At 47.6% G+C, this 16,599-nt stretch overlaps 1 protein-coding gene across 1 annotated transcript in view; it reads left to right on the forward strand.

The window, feature by feature from the left end:
* Positions 1 to 16,599, forward strand: part of WDR3 (WD repeat domain 3) — a 32,445-nt gene that overhangs the window by 2,320 nt on the left and 13,526 nt on the right. The window contains exons 3-14 of the mRNA XM_075000953.1: positions 1,457 to 1,666; positions 2,330 to 2,448; positions 5,153 to 5,231; positions 6,250 to 6,345; positions 7,856 to 7,966; positions 10,690 to 10,791; positions 10,912 to 11,009; positions 12,168 to 12,269; positions 12,917 to 13,147; positions 14,541 to 14,634; positions 15,448 to 15,549; positions 16,441 to 16,526. Coding sequence (XP_074857054.1) covers positions 1,457 to 1,666; positions 2,330 to 2,448; positions 5,153 to 5,231; positions 6,250 to 6,345; positions 7,856 to 7,966; positions 10,690 to 10,791; positions 10,912 to 11,009; positions 12,168 to 12,269; positions 12,917 to 13,147; positions 14,541 to 14,634; positions 15,448 to 15,549; positions 16,441 to 16,526 — 1,430 coding nt within the window. The remainder of the gene's footprint in view (positions 1 to 1,456; positions 1,667 to 2,329; positions 2,449 to 5,152; positions 5,232 to 6,249; positions 6,346 to 7,855; positions 7,967 to 10,689; positions 10,792 to 10,911; positions 11,010 to 12,167; positions 12,270 to 12,916; positions 13,148 to 14,540; positions 14,635 to 15,447; positions 15,550 to 16,440; positions 16,527 to 16,599) is intronic.

The following is a 16,599-nucleotide window of genomic DNA, read 5'->3' on the forward strand; positions in this document are numbered from 1 at the left end:
AAATAGGCTATTTCGATGAATAACGTCTACACGTCCTCCAGGGCCAGCAACGTCGATGTTCAACTTCGACGTTGCGCAGCCCAACATCGAAATAGGCACTGCGAGGGAACGTCTACACGCCAAAGTAGCACACATCGAAATAAGGGAGCCAGGCACAGCTGCAGACAGGGTCACGGGGCGGACTCAACAGCAAGTCGCTCCCTTAAAGGGCCCCTCCCAGACACACTTTCATTAAACAGTGCAAGATACACAGAGCCAACAACTAGTTGCAGACCCTGTATATGCAGCACGGACCCCCAGCTGCAGCAGCAGCAGCAGCAGCCAGAAGCCCTGGGCTAAGGGCTGCTGCCCACGGTGACCACAGAGCCCCGCAAGGGCTGGAGAGAGAGTATCTCTCAACCCCCCAGCTGATGGCCGCCATGGAGGACCCCGCTATTTCGATGTTGCGGGACGCGGATCGTCTACACGTCCCTACTTCGATGTTGAACGTCGAAGTAGGGCGCTATTCCCATCCCCTCATGGGGTTAGCGACTTCGACGTCTCGCCGCCTAACGTCGATTTCAACTTCGAAATAGTGCCCAACACGTGTAGACGTGACGGGCGCTATTTCGAAGTTACTGCCGCTACTTCGAAGTAGCGTGCACGTGTAGACGCAGCTGTAGTGTCCATGGTCTTCAGTTCAAACAAGATGAGTGCGTTTGCAGTCTCCTTGCTTTTATGCAAGCTGTCTGCTCATGTACATGTTAGGTTCAGTTTGGTTGCTTCTGAGACAAGTATATGATACGTATACCCTGTGTGGGGACCATTCCAAAGCAAACCTTAATGGATCCTAATTCTCTTCTTTGCTCTTAAACAATTTATTCAGGCAGAAAGGAATGTGAGCGTCAGTCTTGCTGAACTGTTTCTCCTTGTTACTCCTAGAGCTGAGTATGCGATAGGGAGTTCCAGCATTGACAATGCAGAGTAGTACACGTAAACGTGAGGAGTACTGGTTCAGATGGACTTATTAGACAGAGACCTACAGTGACACAGTCTTCGGGGTCTTTTGGAATTCTGAACTATAGACTTACGTACATCCTGTGGAAAAATTCTGTTGTATGCTTAAGAAGAGGAGCAGGAATGGAAGGGAACTGTGCTGTGAAGAAATTTGAGATGCCTCTTTTACTAGCAAGAAGAATCACTTTCTAGTTGTTAGACTTATGGGTTCTAGTTACACTCGGATTTGTTGTTTGTCCTGGCAAAGTCATGTCCCCTTCTGTGCCTCCGTTCCTCCCTCTTAAAAACTGGGATAATTTATATTAATTTTAGTAGAGGATTGTTAGGAATGAGATTCTGGAGTACCGGGGGGTCTTCAGATGGAAAATATGATACACTAAGCATTGTTCTCTCCTTTTGTACCCTTTGGATATGTAGAGCTCTGACATGTCGCAACTATCTTGTCTTCTGAAAATTACAGGTTCTCATCCTTCAGGGCCTCAAGCAGGAGGTGACTTCTCTCTGTCCGTCCCCCGATGGGTTACACTTGGCTGTTGGATATGAGGATGGATCAATCCGTATCTTCAGCCTCCTCAGTGGTGAAGGGAATGTCACTTTCAATGGACATAAGGCTGCAGTTATGACTCTGCAGTACGATCAGCTGGGAGGCAGACTGGTATCAGGCTCAAAGGTGAGCGTGATGAGAGAAACCAGGTGTGGAGATCAGTTGTTTCATAATCAGGATGGACCAGGTGCTCTAATGAGATGATTTGTAGAGATGGCCACAGTCAAGCAGCCTGGCTGGGAAGGAATAGATGATGCCCTAGAATAGCTGCTAAGGTGGAAGAGAGAATCTGAGTGAGATTCACAGTTGACTTGCACCACAGGGCTTTATGAAATGGCTGAGAACTGGAATAGCAAGGGGTGCTGTAGATCAGGAGTTAAGTGCACTAGAGACCTGTGCGTGGGAGAGTATAAGGCTGGGAGAGTGGGCTGCTGCAGGCTGGGAGTGAGTTAGATCAGCACAATTGTGTGTGAGGAGCCTAGGACTGGAATAGTAAAGGGGCCACACACGGGAATTGAAGTACATGGGCAAAATAATTGAGGGCAGGTGGGGGTTTGCTAAATCTGATGCAGTAGGGGATGGTTCAGGTGAATGCTGAAGTGTAGTGCAGAGCTGCAGATGAGTGTGCAGGGAAAACAACTCCTGGCTCTGTGAGCTGTTCACATCAATAGGCATTAAAATTCAAATTTAGGGGCAAGCCCATGCAGCTGGTCTACGGTTAATGTATTGGATCTCATGGGAGAAGAGTCTGCTGATGTCCAGCCATTGTTAATGTCCTTTTTCTTTCAGGATACAGATGTTATCGTGTGGGATGTGATCAACGAGAGTGGGTTGTACCGGCTGAGGGGGCACAAGGATGCTGTCACAAAGGCGCTCTTCTTGAGAGAAAAGAACTTCCTGGTTACCAGGTAGACTGTACTGCTGAGCTTGCTGAATTGGGAAGTTGAGAAAGCCACCAAGGCACTACTCAGCTTTTGCATCCTGTAGAAACTGAAGAACATAATACAAAAAAAGAAGACTTAGATTTTCGTAGCTCATGCTCTTTTTGCCAAACGAACACACTCTTGATACTTTTTTGTTTTGTTTTGTTTGTTTTTTTTTAAGAAAAAGCCTTATAATGCTAACTTTAACTGTTAGAGGTTTTTTAAATACGTGTTTGTTATCCTGTTAAATGGCTTTTAAGGGAGACCCTTAAGTGGGAAATATCAGGTAACGAGACACTGCCAACTTAAAAATCATTAGTCTCTGAATAGTTTATAACCTACTTTTTAATACACTATGGCTACGTCTACACGTGAAGCCTACTTCGAAGTAGCTTATTTCGATGTAGCGACATCGAAATAGCCTATTTCGATGAATAACGTCTACATGTCCTCCAGGGCTGGCAACGTCCATGTTCAACTTTGACGTTGCGCAGCACCACATCGAAATAGGCGCAGCAAGGGAACGTCTACACGCCAAAGTAGCACACATCGAAATAAGGGTGCCAGGCACAGCTGCAGACAGGGTCACAGGGTGAACTCAACAGCAAGCCGCTCCCTTAAAGGGCCCCTCCCAGACACACTTGCACTAAACAATACAAGATCCACAGAGCCGACAACTGGTTGCAGACCCTGTGCATGCAGCATGGATCCCCAGCTGCGGCAGCAGCAGCCAGAAGCCCTGGGCTAAGGGCTGCTGCACACGATGACCATAGAGCCCCGCAGGGGCTGGAGAGAGAGCGTCTCTCAACCCCTCAGCTGATGGCCGCCATGGCGGACCCCGCAATTTCGATGTTGCGGGACGCGCAACGACTACACGGTCCCTACTTCGAAGTTGAACGTCGAAGTAGGGCGCTATTCCCATCCCCTCATGGGGTTAGCGGCTTCAATGTCTTGCCACCTAACGTTGATGTTAACTCGAAATAGCGCCCGACACGTGTAGCCGTGACGGGCGCTATTTCGAAGTTAGTGCCGCTACTTCGGAGTAGCGTGCACGTGTAGACACGGCTTATGTGAGATAACTGTACCAGAGGCTAGGTCTATGCTGTAGCTGGAAGCGTGCTTCCTGTTTTGGCTAGACAGATGTGTTAGCTCCACTTGAGTTAGCAGGCTAGTAATAGCAGCATAGGTGAGGGTAGCACAGTTGACGGCTTGGGCTAGCCACTTGCGCACATACCTGAGGGTCTGTGTGGGTCTGTGCAAAAATATGCTCCAAATATACCCTGAGATTAGCAGTATGTTTAGTGAATGCATTTGACAGTACTTTGTGTACATTCATTTTTGCCATTCCCCTGTATAATCAATTGGATTTCTCTCTGCTTGTAAATCTGTTACACAGTAATGGGACAAAAACATTTTTTTGAAAAGGAAAGTGATTATAGAACTGTGAAAATTGATAGGGAGACACAGGCCCATGTAGCACTGAATTGACTTTTTATTTCCTCTGTTAACATACACTAGCTTTAAGGATGACTCTGCTGCTTAGCTGGAGAACTCTTTTGCTGAAGTCATTTTAAGAATATTTATTTTTGTAAGTTTAATGGAAAAAGTGTATCTCATCAATTTAGGATAAAATTACGTTGGGTGAATTAGTGATGAAAGAATTGTGTTTATTTGGGGTTAGAGTTTATAAAATAGCCTTATTTATATATTCCAATTTTCTTAATATTACTTCTGTTAGTATTGGTAAATGACGATAGTGCTTAATTTTACGACGAATAGCGTGGAGAAAGTATTTGCTAATAACTTTTTTACGGTTTGTTACTGCAACTTGTTTTCTTCAAGTAAAGCTGGAAACATGACTTCTCGAGGAGATCTAATTATCTGGGGAATCTGAAGAGGTCATAACAAGCCATATTTGAATCTTCTGGCATCTTTCAAACTGAAAAACCCTCAAACCTCCAATAAGCTAAAATGCAGCTCTGTCTGTAGCATTTAATTTGGCACAGATCATCTCACCATTCTTTGGGATAGGGCATGAAGAACTATTGACTGAAAATACAGGGGGAATTTAAGGAGACCCAGTGTTGGAATTTGGCCAGCACACCACATCTGACACCGGTGCCCTTAGCCTAACACCTACAGCCTTCAAGAAATCAGAATGATTCTCTATGACTTTGGATTGAGGAGCCATTGTTGACTGTGGGCAGTTTGTCCTAATGAATCACCAGCCCATATTTCTGTATTGCCTGTGGTTTGGCTGATCTCTTACTCTGATTCTGCTTAATTTGTGAGACTTGCCTGCTGAGCTCCTAGCCAGAGGTGGAGAAAGTACCGGAAAAGTTACTTCAGTAAAAGTGCAGCAGCTTTCACTTTTGGATACTTGAGTACAATAAAGATGTGATGTCTGAGTGCATGCATGTGTACTTTTACTCATGTCATTTTCCAGAGGGACACTGGTGACTTGCACTTAAGTACACCCCCACCCACTGCCTCCTTAGCAGCTGAACTTTTACTCAAGTAACCTTTTGGGTACTTTTCCCATCTCTGCTCCTAGCCTAAGTGAATCTAATCTCTGACACCTTTCAGCATGCTTTATATTTTGTGTTTGTGTATGTTCTTTAAAGCGCACAGTGTTGGCTGAATGTTTGTGAGCTTGCCTCATGTTTGGCTGATATTTGTCTTTTTTCAGTGGTAAAGACACCTTGGTGAAGTGGTGGGACTTGGATACGCAGCACTGCTTCAAAACATTGGTTGGACACCGAAGTGAGGTATATAAAATGTACTGAAGGTCCTTCCCTTCTTTACAAGTATCGCAGCAGACTGGTCACAAGGCTGCTTCCCACTGTTTCATCCACAGTGCTCAGGATTAGATTTGTAGGTTGTAAACACAGCTGTGTTGGTTTTTGTAAGAAGAGGACAGGTGAGAAGCCTTGTCCATTGAGGTGACTTGCACTCTTGCTGGGAGTGATGTTTCCAAACCAGATGTCCTTGCGCAGTATCCTATGTAGCAGGGCCTCTAGTTCTGTGTTCTTATTTTCCTTTTTAAATTAAAAAAATAAATCAAGGAGGTTCAGTGCGAGAAGCCTGTTACATACTCATCAATGAGCAGATTGAAATCTACCAACATGGTGAGTGCCTTGGCCAAAGTCCTAGTAGCAGTGTTAACTTTTTCCTTTGTATATCTGCATCTTAAGATAGGGACATTGCAGGCTATACTCTTGTGTCTTCAGGAGCCTTTCAACTGAAAGCTTAACTGTGAAAAGGAAAATTCTTTTTTAGCTTTTTGTAAAATGATGTACAGAGACTGTATTCTCCTCCAGCCACTCCTCCAGGCCAGCCAACCATCCAACACCCTGCCCTGCCCTCAGCCCCGCACCCAAAAAAAAAAAACAAACCCACACAAACCTTTGTGCTCCTTCCAAGGGATAACTCTAAATCTGTATGCTGGAGGGATGTTGAAACGAAAACATGGAGATACACGTATCTCAGAGCTGGAAGGGATCTCGAGAGGTCAAGTCCAGTCCCTGCACTCACAGTCTGACCTAGTACCATCCCTGACAGATTTTTTAAATCTAACCTGTGCCCCAACCTTGAAAGGACCATCAAGGATTAAACTCTTAACCCTGGTTATACAAGGCCAATGCTCTAACCACTGAGCTTTCCTTCCCCCCAAGTTTTATGGCTAAATTCACTAGTGTTGATGCGACGCACAGACACTGTCATGCTGAGCGGCTGTACAGTGAGACATAGACACTTCTCAATATCTTCTTCACATCTCCTTCGCAGGTGTGGAGTCTGGCCTTTGTGTCAGAAGAGAAACGTCTCATCACTGGGGCTGCAGACAGTGAGCTCAGGGTGTGGAACATTGCCTACACCCAGGAGGTAAGAACTGAAAGCGTCAGTTGCTTGGCTCTGGAGTGGAATGAACTGGAATGCAGCAGGACTAAGTGGCTTTCTGGGACATGGTGAATATCCATCCAGGACACTCTGGCTACGTCTACACGTGCAGCCAACATCGAAATAGTCTATTTCGATGAATAACGTCTACACGTCCTCCAGGGCCGGCAACGTCGATGTTCAGCTTCGACGTTGCTCAGCCCAACATCGAAATAGGCGCAGCGAGGGAACGTCTACATGTCAAAGTAGCACACATCGAAATAGGGATGCCAGGCACAGCTGCAGACAGGGTCACAGGGCGGACTCAACAGCAAGCCGCTCCCTTAAAGGGCCCCTCCCAGACACAGTTGCACTAAACAACACAAGATACACAGAGCTGACAACTGGTTGCAGACCCTGTGCCTGCAGCATAGATCCCCAGCTGCCACAGAAGCAGCCAGAAGCCCTGGGCTAAGGGCTGCTGCCCACGGTGACCATAGAGCCCCGCAGGGGCTGGAGAGAGAGCATCTCTCAACCCCCCAGCTGATGGCCGCCATGGAGGACCCAGCAATTTCGACGTTGCGGGACGCGGATCGTCTACACGGTCCCTACTTCGACGTTGAACGTCGAAGTAGGGCGCTATTCCTATCTCCTCATGAGGTTAGCGACTTCGACGTCTCGCCGCCTAACGTCGAAGTTAACTTCGAAATAGTGCCCGACGCGTGTAGACACGACGGGCGCTATTTCGAAGTTGGTGCCGCTACTTCGAAGTAGCGTGCACGTGTAGACGCAGCTTCTGTGGCGCAAAGATTGTTTGGTGGCTTTAACTGTATGTTTGTGCTGGCTCCCAGCTCTGTTGTCATTCTGTGCAGACTGCCTTTGTGCATGTCTGAGGCCTGCTCCAAGTGCAGGGCCCTTATTGCTGCGGAATAAGGCAGAGTGAGAAGCTGGAGGACGTTCTGAGCTGGGGATATGCGTGGTGACTGCAGGCTGCTACGCATTATTTAAATTGCGGTTGGCCAAATACGCTTGGAATGACTGGTGACCACCCTCCTCTTCATTGTGAGGGTGTGGCTTGTGGGGAGGGCAGGTTTTGTTATCCAGTCTTCACTTTGGGCTCACAAGAAGGCCATTTGGATTGGTGTGGTGCAGTACGTGCTGGAACTGATGCTCTGCAGCTGGCTTCATTTTGTGTCAAGTTTGCTCAGCTGTTGGTGTCCGAGCCAGCTGCGGATGGGGAACTTGGCTGGGCAGCGTTTGGGAGCTCTGTGTTAGGCTGCATTGTGGAAGTTCTTCTGTAGTGTGCTGCTTCCATTCAATTACTATCTGTGCTGCTAGGGCTGTATTTCACAGAGCATCCTTCATCCCCTTTTTTCCCCCCCTTAGCACGTTAAAATGAAAGCTGGGACAGTGTTCAGTGGCTGGAGGGGCTCAAGTGTAAGCGGGGAAGAAACCAGAGAACTAAAGTGCTTAATTTGTGCTAAGGGTATTTCTTTCGTTTGTCTGCCACAAGCAGGTGACAGATCCTAACGAGCCAGAATCCAAAAAAAGCAAAGGGTCTCCATCTAGAGCAGAAGAGACCTCTGAAGCGAATGAGACCCCAGATCAGGATGAAGCGCCCGAGGAGGTAACTTTTCTGCACTGTGGCTAAGTGGTGCAGGTTTGTGCTGTGATGTGGTGTGCTGTCAGGGCAGACACACAGCTCAGTAACTAACTAGAGATGCTCGTTTGCTGTTTGTTACCTTGCTGACACTTGTGTTGGCTCTGTGCCCTGCAGATGAGCTCCAGTGCTTGTAGAGGAGACACTCCTGGCCCATAAGCAGTGGGTTGCACCAGCGTGTTTTACTTTCCTCAAGAACAATCTCTCATGCTTCCTCAAATACCTCCAAAAACATTTGCTTTTAATCTGTGCCAAAGAAACCCCGTGCTGAGCACATTGGCAGGTCCCTCAGAAACGCTTGGCAGTGCTAGTAGAGCTATTTCTTTGTAGAAAAGGGACAACAGTAAAATGGTCACTTTCCACCTGCTTCAGTTCAGTGCTGACACTAATTCACCTGAGACTCATTAACAGGATCCAGTGCCTTAACTAGGGATCCTAAGATTCTGCAATTAAAACCCCGAAATTCTCTGATTAATCCCACTATCTCCCAAATCCATGTTTTCCCACAATTAAAATAGTGTTGAACTTTACTTTTCCTAACCACAATGTATATTATCAGCTGAATGCAGCATTTTATTGATATGTAATAGAACCCTGTTTATTCCATGTCCCATTACCCAGCTTTCTATATTAATTGAATCATCAGCCAACCAGGTCTGACTGCAGTGGGGTTGTGTGGACAGTGTTGTACGGAGCCAACCACCCAACCTGCACCTCTAATCTTAAAATAAGAAGTGGAAAGTTATTTGCCAACCTTCCTGGTTATCTCAATTTTTGATGATCGGTCCTAGTCTGAATTAGATCGGATAAATGGGGTGCCACTGTTAATTTAAAGCACATTCAAAAATCAGCTATAAGAAGGGAAGGTTGAGGGCACTGAATAAGTGACGCTGGTGTCTTCAGAAACATTTAGTTAGTAGTTAACGTTATTTCTTCACAAAGTGGTTTGCAAAATGTTTCACAAAAATTCTCCATCATAATACAAATTACATATTTTTCTACAAACTGATTTCTCAGATCTTTGGGCATAAGGGTCTCGGAGTGGTACTGCCTTATCTGGAGTCAACAACTCTTCTTAAGCTGTCAGGTGCTGATTGACCTTTTACTTTATTCCTCCTTTCTGGATCAGTCAGCTGTTGGAACTTCCAGAGTCCTTTGCAGATTTTAGCCAGTTATAGTTCCATACCCAGCCTTCACACTACCATCTTTACTTATGTAGGCGTTCTGTGCTAACAAATTAAAAGTTCTGCACCAAAAAATGTAAAAATTCTCCTCATAATATTTAAAAGTATTGCAAATTTTATTTGTCATATAAAAGTAGTGGCTTAAGTATGGAATTGGGGAGTGCAGCCCTCTGGCTTGGCAGAGTAGGGAGACCATTGTGCATCCTCTCCCCCCCGCATCTCCCCAGCCCCTGTACACAAATTCATCTGTGAGGCTGCACCCAACTCTGACATGGCACAAGGCCTAGATTTGTGCCAGAAAGACCCCAAGGCCCTGTTCCTCCATGCTAGGTGCACCAGGTGTGGGTGGGCAAGCTCAGCAAGGCAGGATCCAAGGGCTTAGTGTGGGTGGGGACCCACCTTTGGGGTAAGAGGGTTCTGAATCGGGCAGGTTGAGTGGGGGCAGCTGAGTGAGAGATGTGGGTGGAGAGGGTGTCCGGATGCACAAGTTCTGTTGGGTGGGAAGGTAGGGCTGCAGATGCAATGGGATTCTGTAGGGAAGGGTGGGGGACCCCTGTACCATGGCTTGTCTGGATCAGGGCCCCCTCCATAGCATCTGGTCTGCGGCTGGGTTGAGGGTGCACAGCCTTGAGCTTTGCAGGAAGGATCAAGCAAGCTGTGGTCTGGATCCAGGCTGCGGCTCTGCCAGGGGGCCGGGGAGAGCAGGAAGCAGCTCCAGCCTCTGCAGTTGCTCACTGCTGTTCCCCCAGCTGGCGGTGGTCTCTGCAGCAGTGCCTGGAGGCTTCATACTACTGGTCTGATACGGTTTTGGATGTTGCATAGGGGAAGAGGAAGTCCCCTCCTCCTCCTCAGCCTAGCCAGGGCTAGCAGCTGAGCCCAGCACAATGTGCGAGCCACCCGCTGGCTCTTCCCCAGTCTGGCCCCAGGTGCCACACTGATTTACCGCTGCTGGCTCCCCTCATTATCCAAAGCTTATTGTTGGAGTACGTTGCATGACTGCTCCTGTGGCTTCCCTTGGCTTCTCCATTAGTCACTTTTCTGCAGGGAGCCAAAGAAATCTGCTTGGGGGGTGTGCTGTAAATTCTGTTCAGTCGTGCAGAATTCCCCCATGAGTAGTTCTCGTGCCCTTTCTCCAGGAAGTTTCTCTGGCTATTTTTAAGCAGGTCATTAAATGATTTCTCACCACCACCTGCCTCCTGTCTCTTCTAAAGTAGGAACTAAAAGTTGATACCTTAATTTTATAGAGATTAGATAAATTACCTTCCACTTCGTGCTGTGTGTTGAAAGAAAGCTGCTTCTCAGCTAAAATGCAAAGAATGTGAGTTAAATTTGTGGCTGACACAAATGTTTGTTTGTAGTTAGTTCCTACCCTCCCTGCTGGTTCAGATCCCTTGTCTCTTTTGGATGCTAGTCAGAGGTGGTTCACTCTGCCCTTTTCATTCGTACATCTAAAGACTTGCTTGATTTTTCAGAATACAATTGTTTTCCCTTTTTATATCCTTGCAGCGCCTCCTGAGATGCAGCAAAGTTGGCTCCATCATGCGGGAAGGAAGGGACCGAGTAGTTACTCTTGCCACTGACCAGACAGGCAGAATTCTAGCCTGCCATGTAAGTAATGTGCTTTGGTGCCTTTTGCTAGCGGAGAGTCTGTTGTGTCTCTAAGGGACTCTCCTTTGCAATAGCCTCCTAGCAGCAATTGTCTAGTACTGACAGTGAATTCGTCTCCAGGGAACTGACTCTGTTCTGGAAGTGTTTTATGTCCTTACGGAAGATGAAATTCGCAAGAAAATTGGGAAGAAAATGAAAAAAGCAAGGAAAAAAGCCAAGTAAGCTGTTTTTCTGAGTAGATGATGTCCACTTGCTGAGAATTGGCAAAGGTCCATCGAATGATAGGATTCTGTCGATCATGAACCATTTGTAGATATTCTGTATGTGAGCCTGCGGGTAATGTTTGGATGTTCTTGGCTTGTTGGTGCTGGTGTGAGCAGCTGGTGTGGTCTGTGGTCCTAGTAATTGTGATAAAATTACCTGCCACTTAATTCCTTTGCACTAAGTGATGGAGTGAGGAAATGGACGCAGCTCTCCTTGCCAGAACCCAAATGTACGTCATTATTTATGACTCAGGAGAACTGCACAAACTAAAAACACTCCCCAGTGTAAATGTTGGTGGTGCTAGACTAACATGAGATAAGAGACCCATTCCGACAACTACAGATCATGAGCTTTGGATTGGTATGGGGCAGGGGGCAACTAGTCACGTAGCAGACGGCCTTTTATTGTAAGTCTGTCGGTGCTTCTCTAGCGTCCCTCATTCATACATCTAGTGTCTAATGGGTGCTTCACAATCGCCCTGGCGAACTAGATGAACGTTAGCTCACTTAATGGGAAATCTGATGCACACCAGGGATACACGTACTTACATTTTGTTATTGCCTAAGAGCCAGAATTAGGGATCAGTGCCTCTTTTTTCGGAGCTACGTGTAGATGTGGAACAGAATGGCGGTCCCTGCCCCTGAAAGCTCACAGCCTTCAGCTTGTCTATACTTGAATGTTAACGTTGATTTAGGTAAGGTGTGAATTTAAAGCACAGAAGCCATTCTGGAAGAACTCCCTGGGTGGACAAGCCCTATGTACATGGGAGGGAAGAGATGGAATTAGAGAGATGAGATTTGGTCGAGACACAGTGGTATCTCCTGTTTCCCTCCCTAAATTACCCGTGTTTTCAGTTTGGTAGAGTGTTCTTTTGCACATCCTGCTTATTGCTGCATTAAACAGCTGTTGGATTTCACCCTGGGGTGGTAGTATTTCAGGGATAGGTGGTTTCTGGAAATGGGTCTGGCTAGTGGAGGATTTTCACTTAGTTTATTCATTCTTTTGGCTGGGGAGGGAGATGAATGTGTGTGTACGTTTCTGTCCCTGTTAACCTGTGGCTGGACTGGTAGTGCCACATAACCTATCTGCCCGTGGCTGTCTGACTCTTCTAGACAGAAATCTGAGGAGGAAGAGGAGTCTGAGGGAAGTGTTGAGATGAGTCTGCAAGAAGAGATACAGCGAGTCACTAACATCAAGGCTTCGGCTAAAATCAAGTGAGTGCAAAGCCTGGGCTTGGGTCATTGCTGCATCTCAAGCACCCAGGGAGGGGGCACGTGATTTGGAGAAAGTATTTTACAAAGGTGGCTCATCTGCAAATATCAGATGCCGAGATACCAAAGAATTCACAGCCGGGGAAAGAACCACAGGGTCCCAGCTAATCCCCTTCCACCCTTGTATCCATGTAGCTTACTCACACCACTTTCAGCAGGATTATTGCCTGCAAGATAGTCTCTAGGGGTATGTCTACACTTTCTGGGTCGAAGAGTCGATCTCCCAGAGTTCAATTCTGCACTTTTTGCAAGGAGTAAGGGACGCCGATGGGAGAAACGCTCCTTTCGACCTCCCTCAGTAAGGACAGGCCATACAGTTGACTGCAGATACGTTGATTCTAGCTACGCAAGCGTCTTAGCTGGCATTGCATATCTGCAGTTGACTGTAAGGTCTAGTGTAGAGCAAGCCTAGGGGCTGGTCTAGTTTTAACTGGACTGGTCTGATGAAACTTCTACTGCTGCCGTTGTTAGACTATTCCATTGCTGACAGCTTCTCCTCTCAAAAAGTTGTTCTTGATGTTTTCCTTTGGTTAATTTTATCTTGTTTCTCCTCCTTTGTGACCCTGACTCCTCCCTGTCCATTTAAACAGGTCATTTGACTTGATCCTGTCTCCGAAAGGAGAGCTGAAGGCCACCTTACTGCTTCAGAACAACACAATCGAGTCACACATCTTGAACCCATCAGCACAGCTCAGTCAGGTTGTCAGAGCATCCAGGATCACCATTGGAGGTCACCGTAGTGATGTCAGGACACTGGCTTTTAGCTCCGACAACATTGCCATCCTCTCGGCTGCTGCTGAATCTGTTAAGATCTGGAACAGGTATGGTAACTTCCTCTTTGTATGCCAAATGCTCTTCTCCCAGATGTTATAACTGTTCAAGCTAAAGAGGAGAATGGGACATGGTAGAGGGGGATGATCATAAGGAATACAAGTGATGGAATAGAGAAGGTAGACAAGTGTTCTGTTTACACTTTCTCATTATACAAGGACCAGGGGATGCTGCTGCTGTGAAACTGACAGGCAAGAAATTAAGAGTGCATATTAACCCAGGGAAACTCCTTGCCACTAGATATCCCTGAGGCTAAGAGTTTCATGGGATACATAAAAGGACAGCTGTCTGGATATTGAAGACATCCGCATTCACAAAATCAAAGAAACAGTGTCTCAGAGGCACTTCAAGAGGTCATTATGTTCAGCCCCCTGTGTTGAGTCAGCAAACCTACACCACGGTCTCAAACTCGCAGCCAGCGTGATTGTGCAATCCGACCTGGGACTACTGGAGGGGCCTGTCTGTTACTGGCTTCAGCGCTTCCCGCCATCTCCCTACCCTATCTCCCAAGCACATGGCTTTGGGGATCACTGGGGGCCTGGCAGTGGCAGTCACACACCCCCATGGCAGCAGCACCCTTTGTCATGTTTGCTTGGCTTTGGCCATAGGCTTCCCAGCTGTGGGGGAAGGTGACTCCTCCTGAGACATTGGCGTCTGGTTCTCTTCCTTGTGCCAGTACAGTGCACCCGTTCTTGACTGAATTAGCTGGGAGACCAGCGGGGAGGAGCACTGTACTGCCCAAGATAGGCAATGGCCAGCACCTGGCTCGCACTCCGCCTCTGGCACTGCAGTAATCGGAGAAGAGGAGGCTGCTCCTTTTCCCTCACAAAACAACTGCACACAGCTGGCTCAGAGAGGAGAGGAAGAGTTGCTTTCTGAGGGAGGTGTAGCAGCCTCCCTGTTCTCTCTCCAATGTAGATGTAGGCAGCTGTAGATTATCTGTTGGACCTAGGATCTTAGAGGTTCTTGGGTGGGCTAAACTGTGCAGTGAATCTGGGTGGCACTTGTCCTTACCCAGTCAATGCAATCTCCTGCCTGACTCGGAATGCCCCAGAGTGTGACAGTCCTTGCTGGCTGAAGCACACCCTGATGCTGCTATGGGCAGCCCTCCCATTGCTCTGGATGAGAATGAGCCAGGGACTGAATGTGCGCACAGCTGGTTCTCAGGGAAACCTTTTTAGTGCAGTGCCATAGCAGCATTAGTGTTGGAGGCCAGGCTCTGTGATAGACTACTCCCATGGGTGGTGGTGTAATCTCTGGCCTTCTGCATGGGGCAGGAGGGAGAGACCAGCTGCTCTGACAGGCATTTGAGCAACACAGCTCGTTTAAAGGGGCAAGGTCTGTACAAAACTATGGAATTTCACCTATTGCTTGTGCGCACAGGTCGACCCTGCAGTGTATCCGGACCATGGCGTGCGAGTATGCGCTCTGCTCCCTCTTTGTCCCTGGCGATCGGCAGGTCATCATAGGAACTAAGGTAATTGGTGCTCTTCCTCAAGCTTCCCTAGAGACCTGGCCCTTGTCTGGGCTAAGGACCCTTCCTAAAAACTTCCACCCGTGCTAGTATTGGTTCAGCTCTGCTAGCGCTAGCAACGCTGGGCGCCTTAATGAAAGTGGTCTGTCCCTGGTGATCTTACCGCTGCCCTGTAGCTATCTTCAGATCATGTCTGACTTAGTGCTGAACGTGGCTGTGGCAGCTGGTACCATTTCTGCCCTACAGCTCCTTGGTGTAGTTTAGGGTGTGTGAAACGTCCCTAGTGGAAGGAGAGCCCCAGGTGATTGGCTGTTTCTAGTGTCCATTTAATGCTTTGAGGGCGAGAGATTGGGGTGCAGCTGGAGAGGACTGAGGTGTATCAGGGAGGCTGTGTGTAGGGGTTCCAGGCCCAGGACAGCTGGGGTCACTGCAGATCAGAAAGGTGTCCTGTGTGCTGAGTCCACAGATGGAGCTGGGGGCGTTCCTTCTGGCTGCCAGTAGCATTACACCTTGGCCCAAGCTGCTCCTCTCACACTTCATTTTGATCTGAAATCTACTATGTTCCTCCTCCCTCTTATGTCTCTATCTTAGCTGTGCTCCTCTGCTGCAGGCTGCCTTGTCACCAACTGGGATCTCTGCTCCTTTAATTCCAAATCCCTCTGTCTCTGAGACTCTTCTTCAAGTTCTCACGCCCTATGTGCAGCTCAGGCCTGTAGACTGGGCTTTGGACCTGTTCACTGTGCCTCAAACTGTCTTTGCATGTACAGGAGACAGCATAAAGTTGCTGACTTGCTCTCTGTTCATTTGTCTCCCCAGACAGGGAAGCTGCAGCTGTATGATTTGGCCTCCGGGAGTCTGCTGGAGACAGTTGCAGCACATGATGGGGCCCTGTGGTCCATCTGTCTTTCACCAGACCAGGTAACTCAATCTGCTTTCTCACTGTGGCCTCTCTTTTAATGGTCGGTCATCGCTGCCCTCAGGAACCCCTGGTCTTGGGGATGGCTTTGAGGGCACACAAGATGGCACTATAGGGTTTCAAGCTGATGATTGTTGATTCCGTTCGACATTATGAAACATGCTGATGTTCAGTTCTGAACACCAGATCTGCCTTGGTATTACACCAGCAGCCCTCTGCTGTTTTTAGTGTGGGGCGTCATTTCTGTGCTATCACACCAGTGACAGGTCATTGCCTTTCTGGAGTAGTTCTCATCTTCAGGGCCTTGAGCACGAGGCAGACTTTAAAACTGTTCCCAAAAGTGTAAATATGCTCCTTGGCAGGGTGATTCTCCAAGCAGACCACTCCCTGTGGCTGATGGTGTGTTCTAGGTGCAATGATAAGTCAAAGGGGTTTTCATCCTACACAGTGAGTACGCACACACCTCGTTGTCTACACCTGATCCGTTGAGCTGACCCTTGTTGCTCCACAAGGTTGTCAATATAACAGACAAGCTGCTGCCACTGTCTACATCTTCATTGATCCTGCCCAGTCCATCCATCTGATGTCCATCCTTCCTGAAAAAATTCCGTCTCCCAAAGCCTTTGAAATCGAGAGTGTGTGTGTGTTCTTCACAGTAAATACAGTTCCTATGTTCTAACTGAACCAGAGGTCTGTGTAACCTCCACTCATTCACGTTGAAGGAACTTAAGATAAAGCCTGGGATGAACAGTCTTAGGAACTTTACCTCTGAAGGCCTAGATAAGAACGTGAGGCTCCTCAAGCCTATAGGCCTTGCTTGGGGTGTACTGTTCTTCCTGAGTGCAGTAAAAGTGCCCCTGCATGCTTTAATTTTCAACTTCCGTCTCCTTCAGCGTGGCTTTGTAACAGGAGGTGCTGATAAATGTGTCAAGTTTTGGGATTTTGAGCTGGTGAAGGATGAGACTGGCACACAGAAGAGGTAAGAAAAAGCTGCTCCAGAGGCAGTACTCCACTTCTGTGCGTGATGGGTTGGCCTTAGTTTTGCTCCTGGA

The sequence above is a fragment of the Carettochelys insculpta genome, chromosome 1, assembly GCF_033958435.1.
Source record: "Carettochelys insculpta isolate YL-2023 chromosome 1, ASM3395843v1, whole genome shotgun sequence".
NCBI classification, from domain to species: Eukaryota; Metazoa; Chordata; order Testudines; family Carettochelyidae; genus Carettochelys; species Carettochelys insculpta.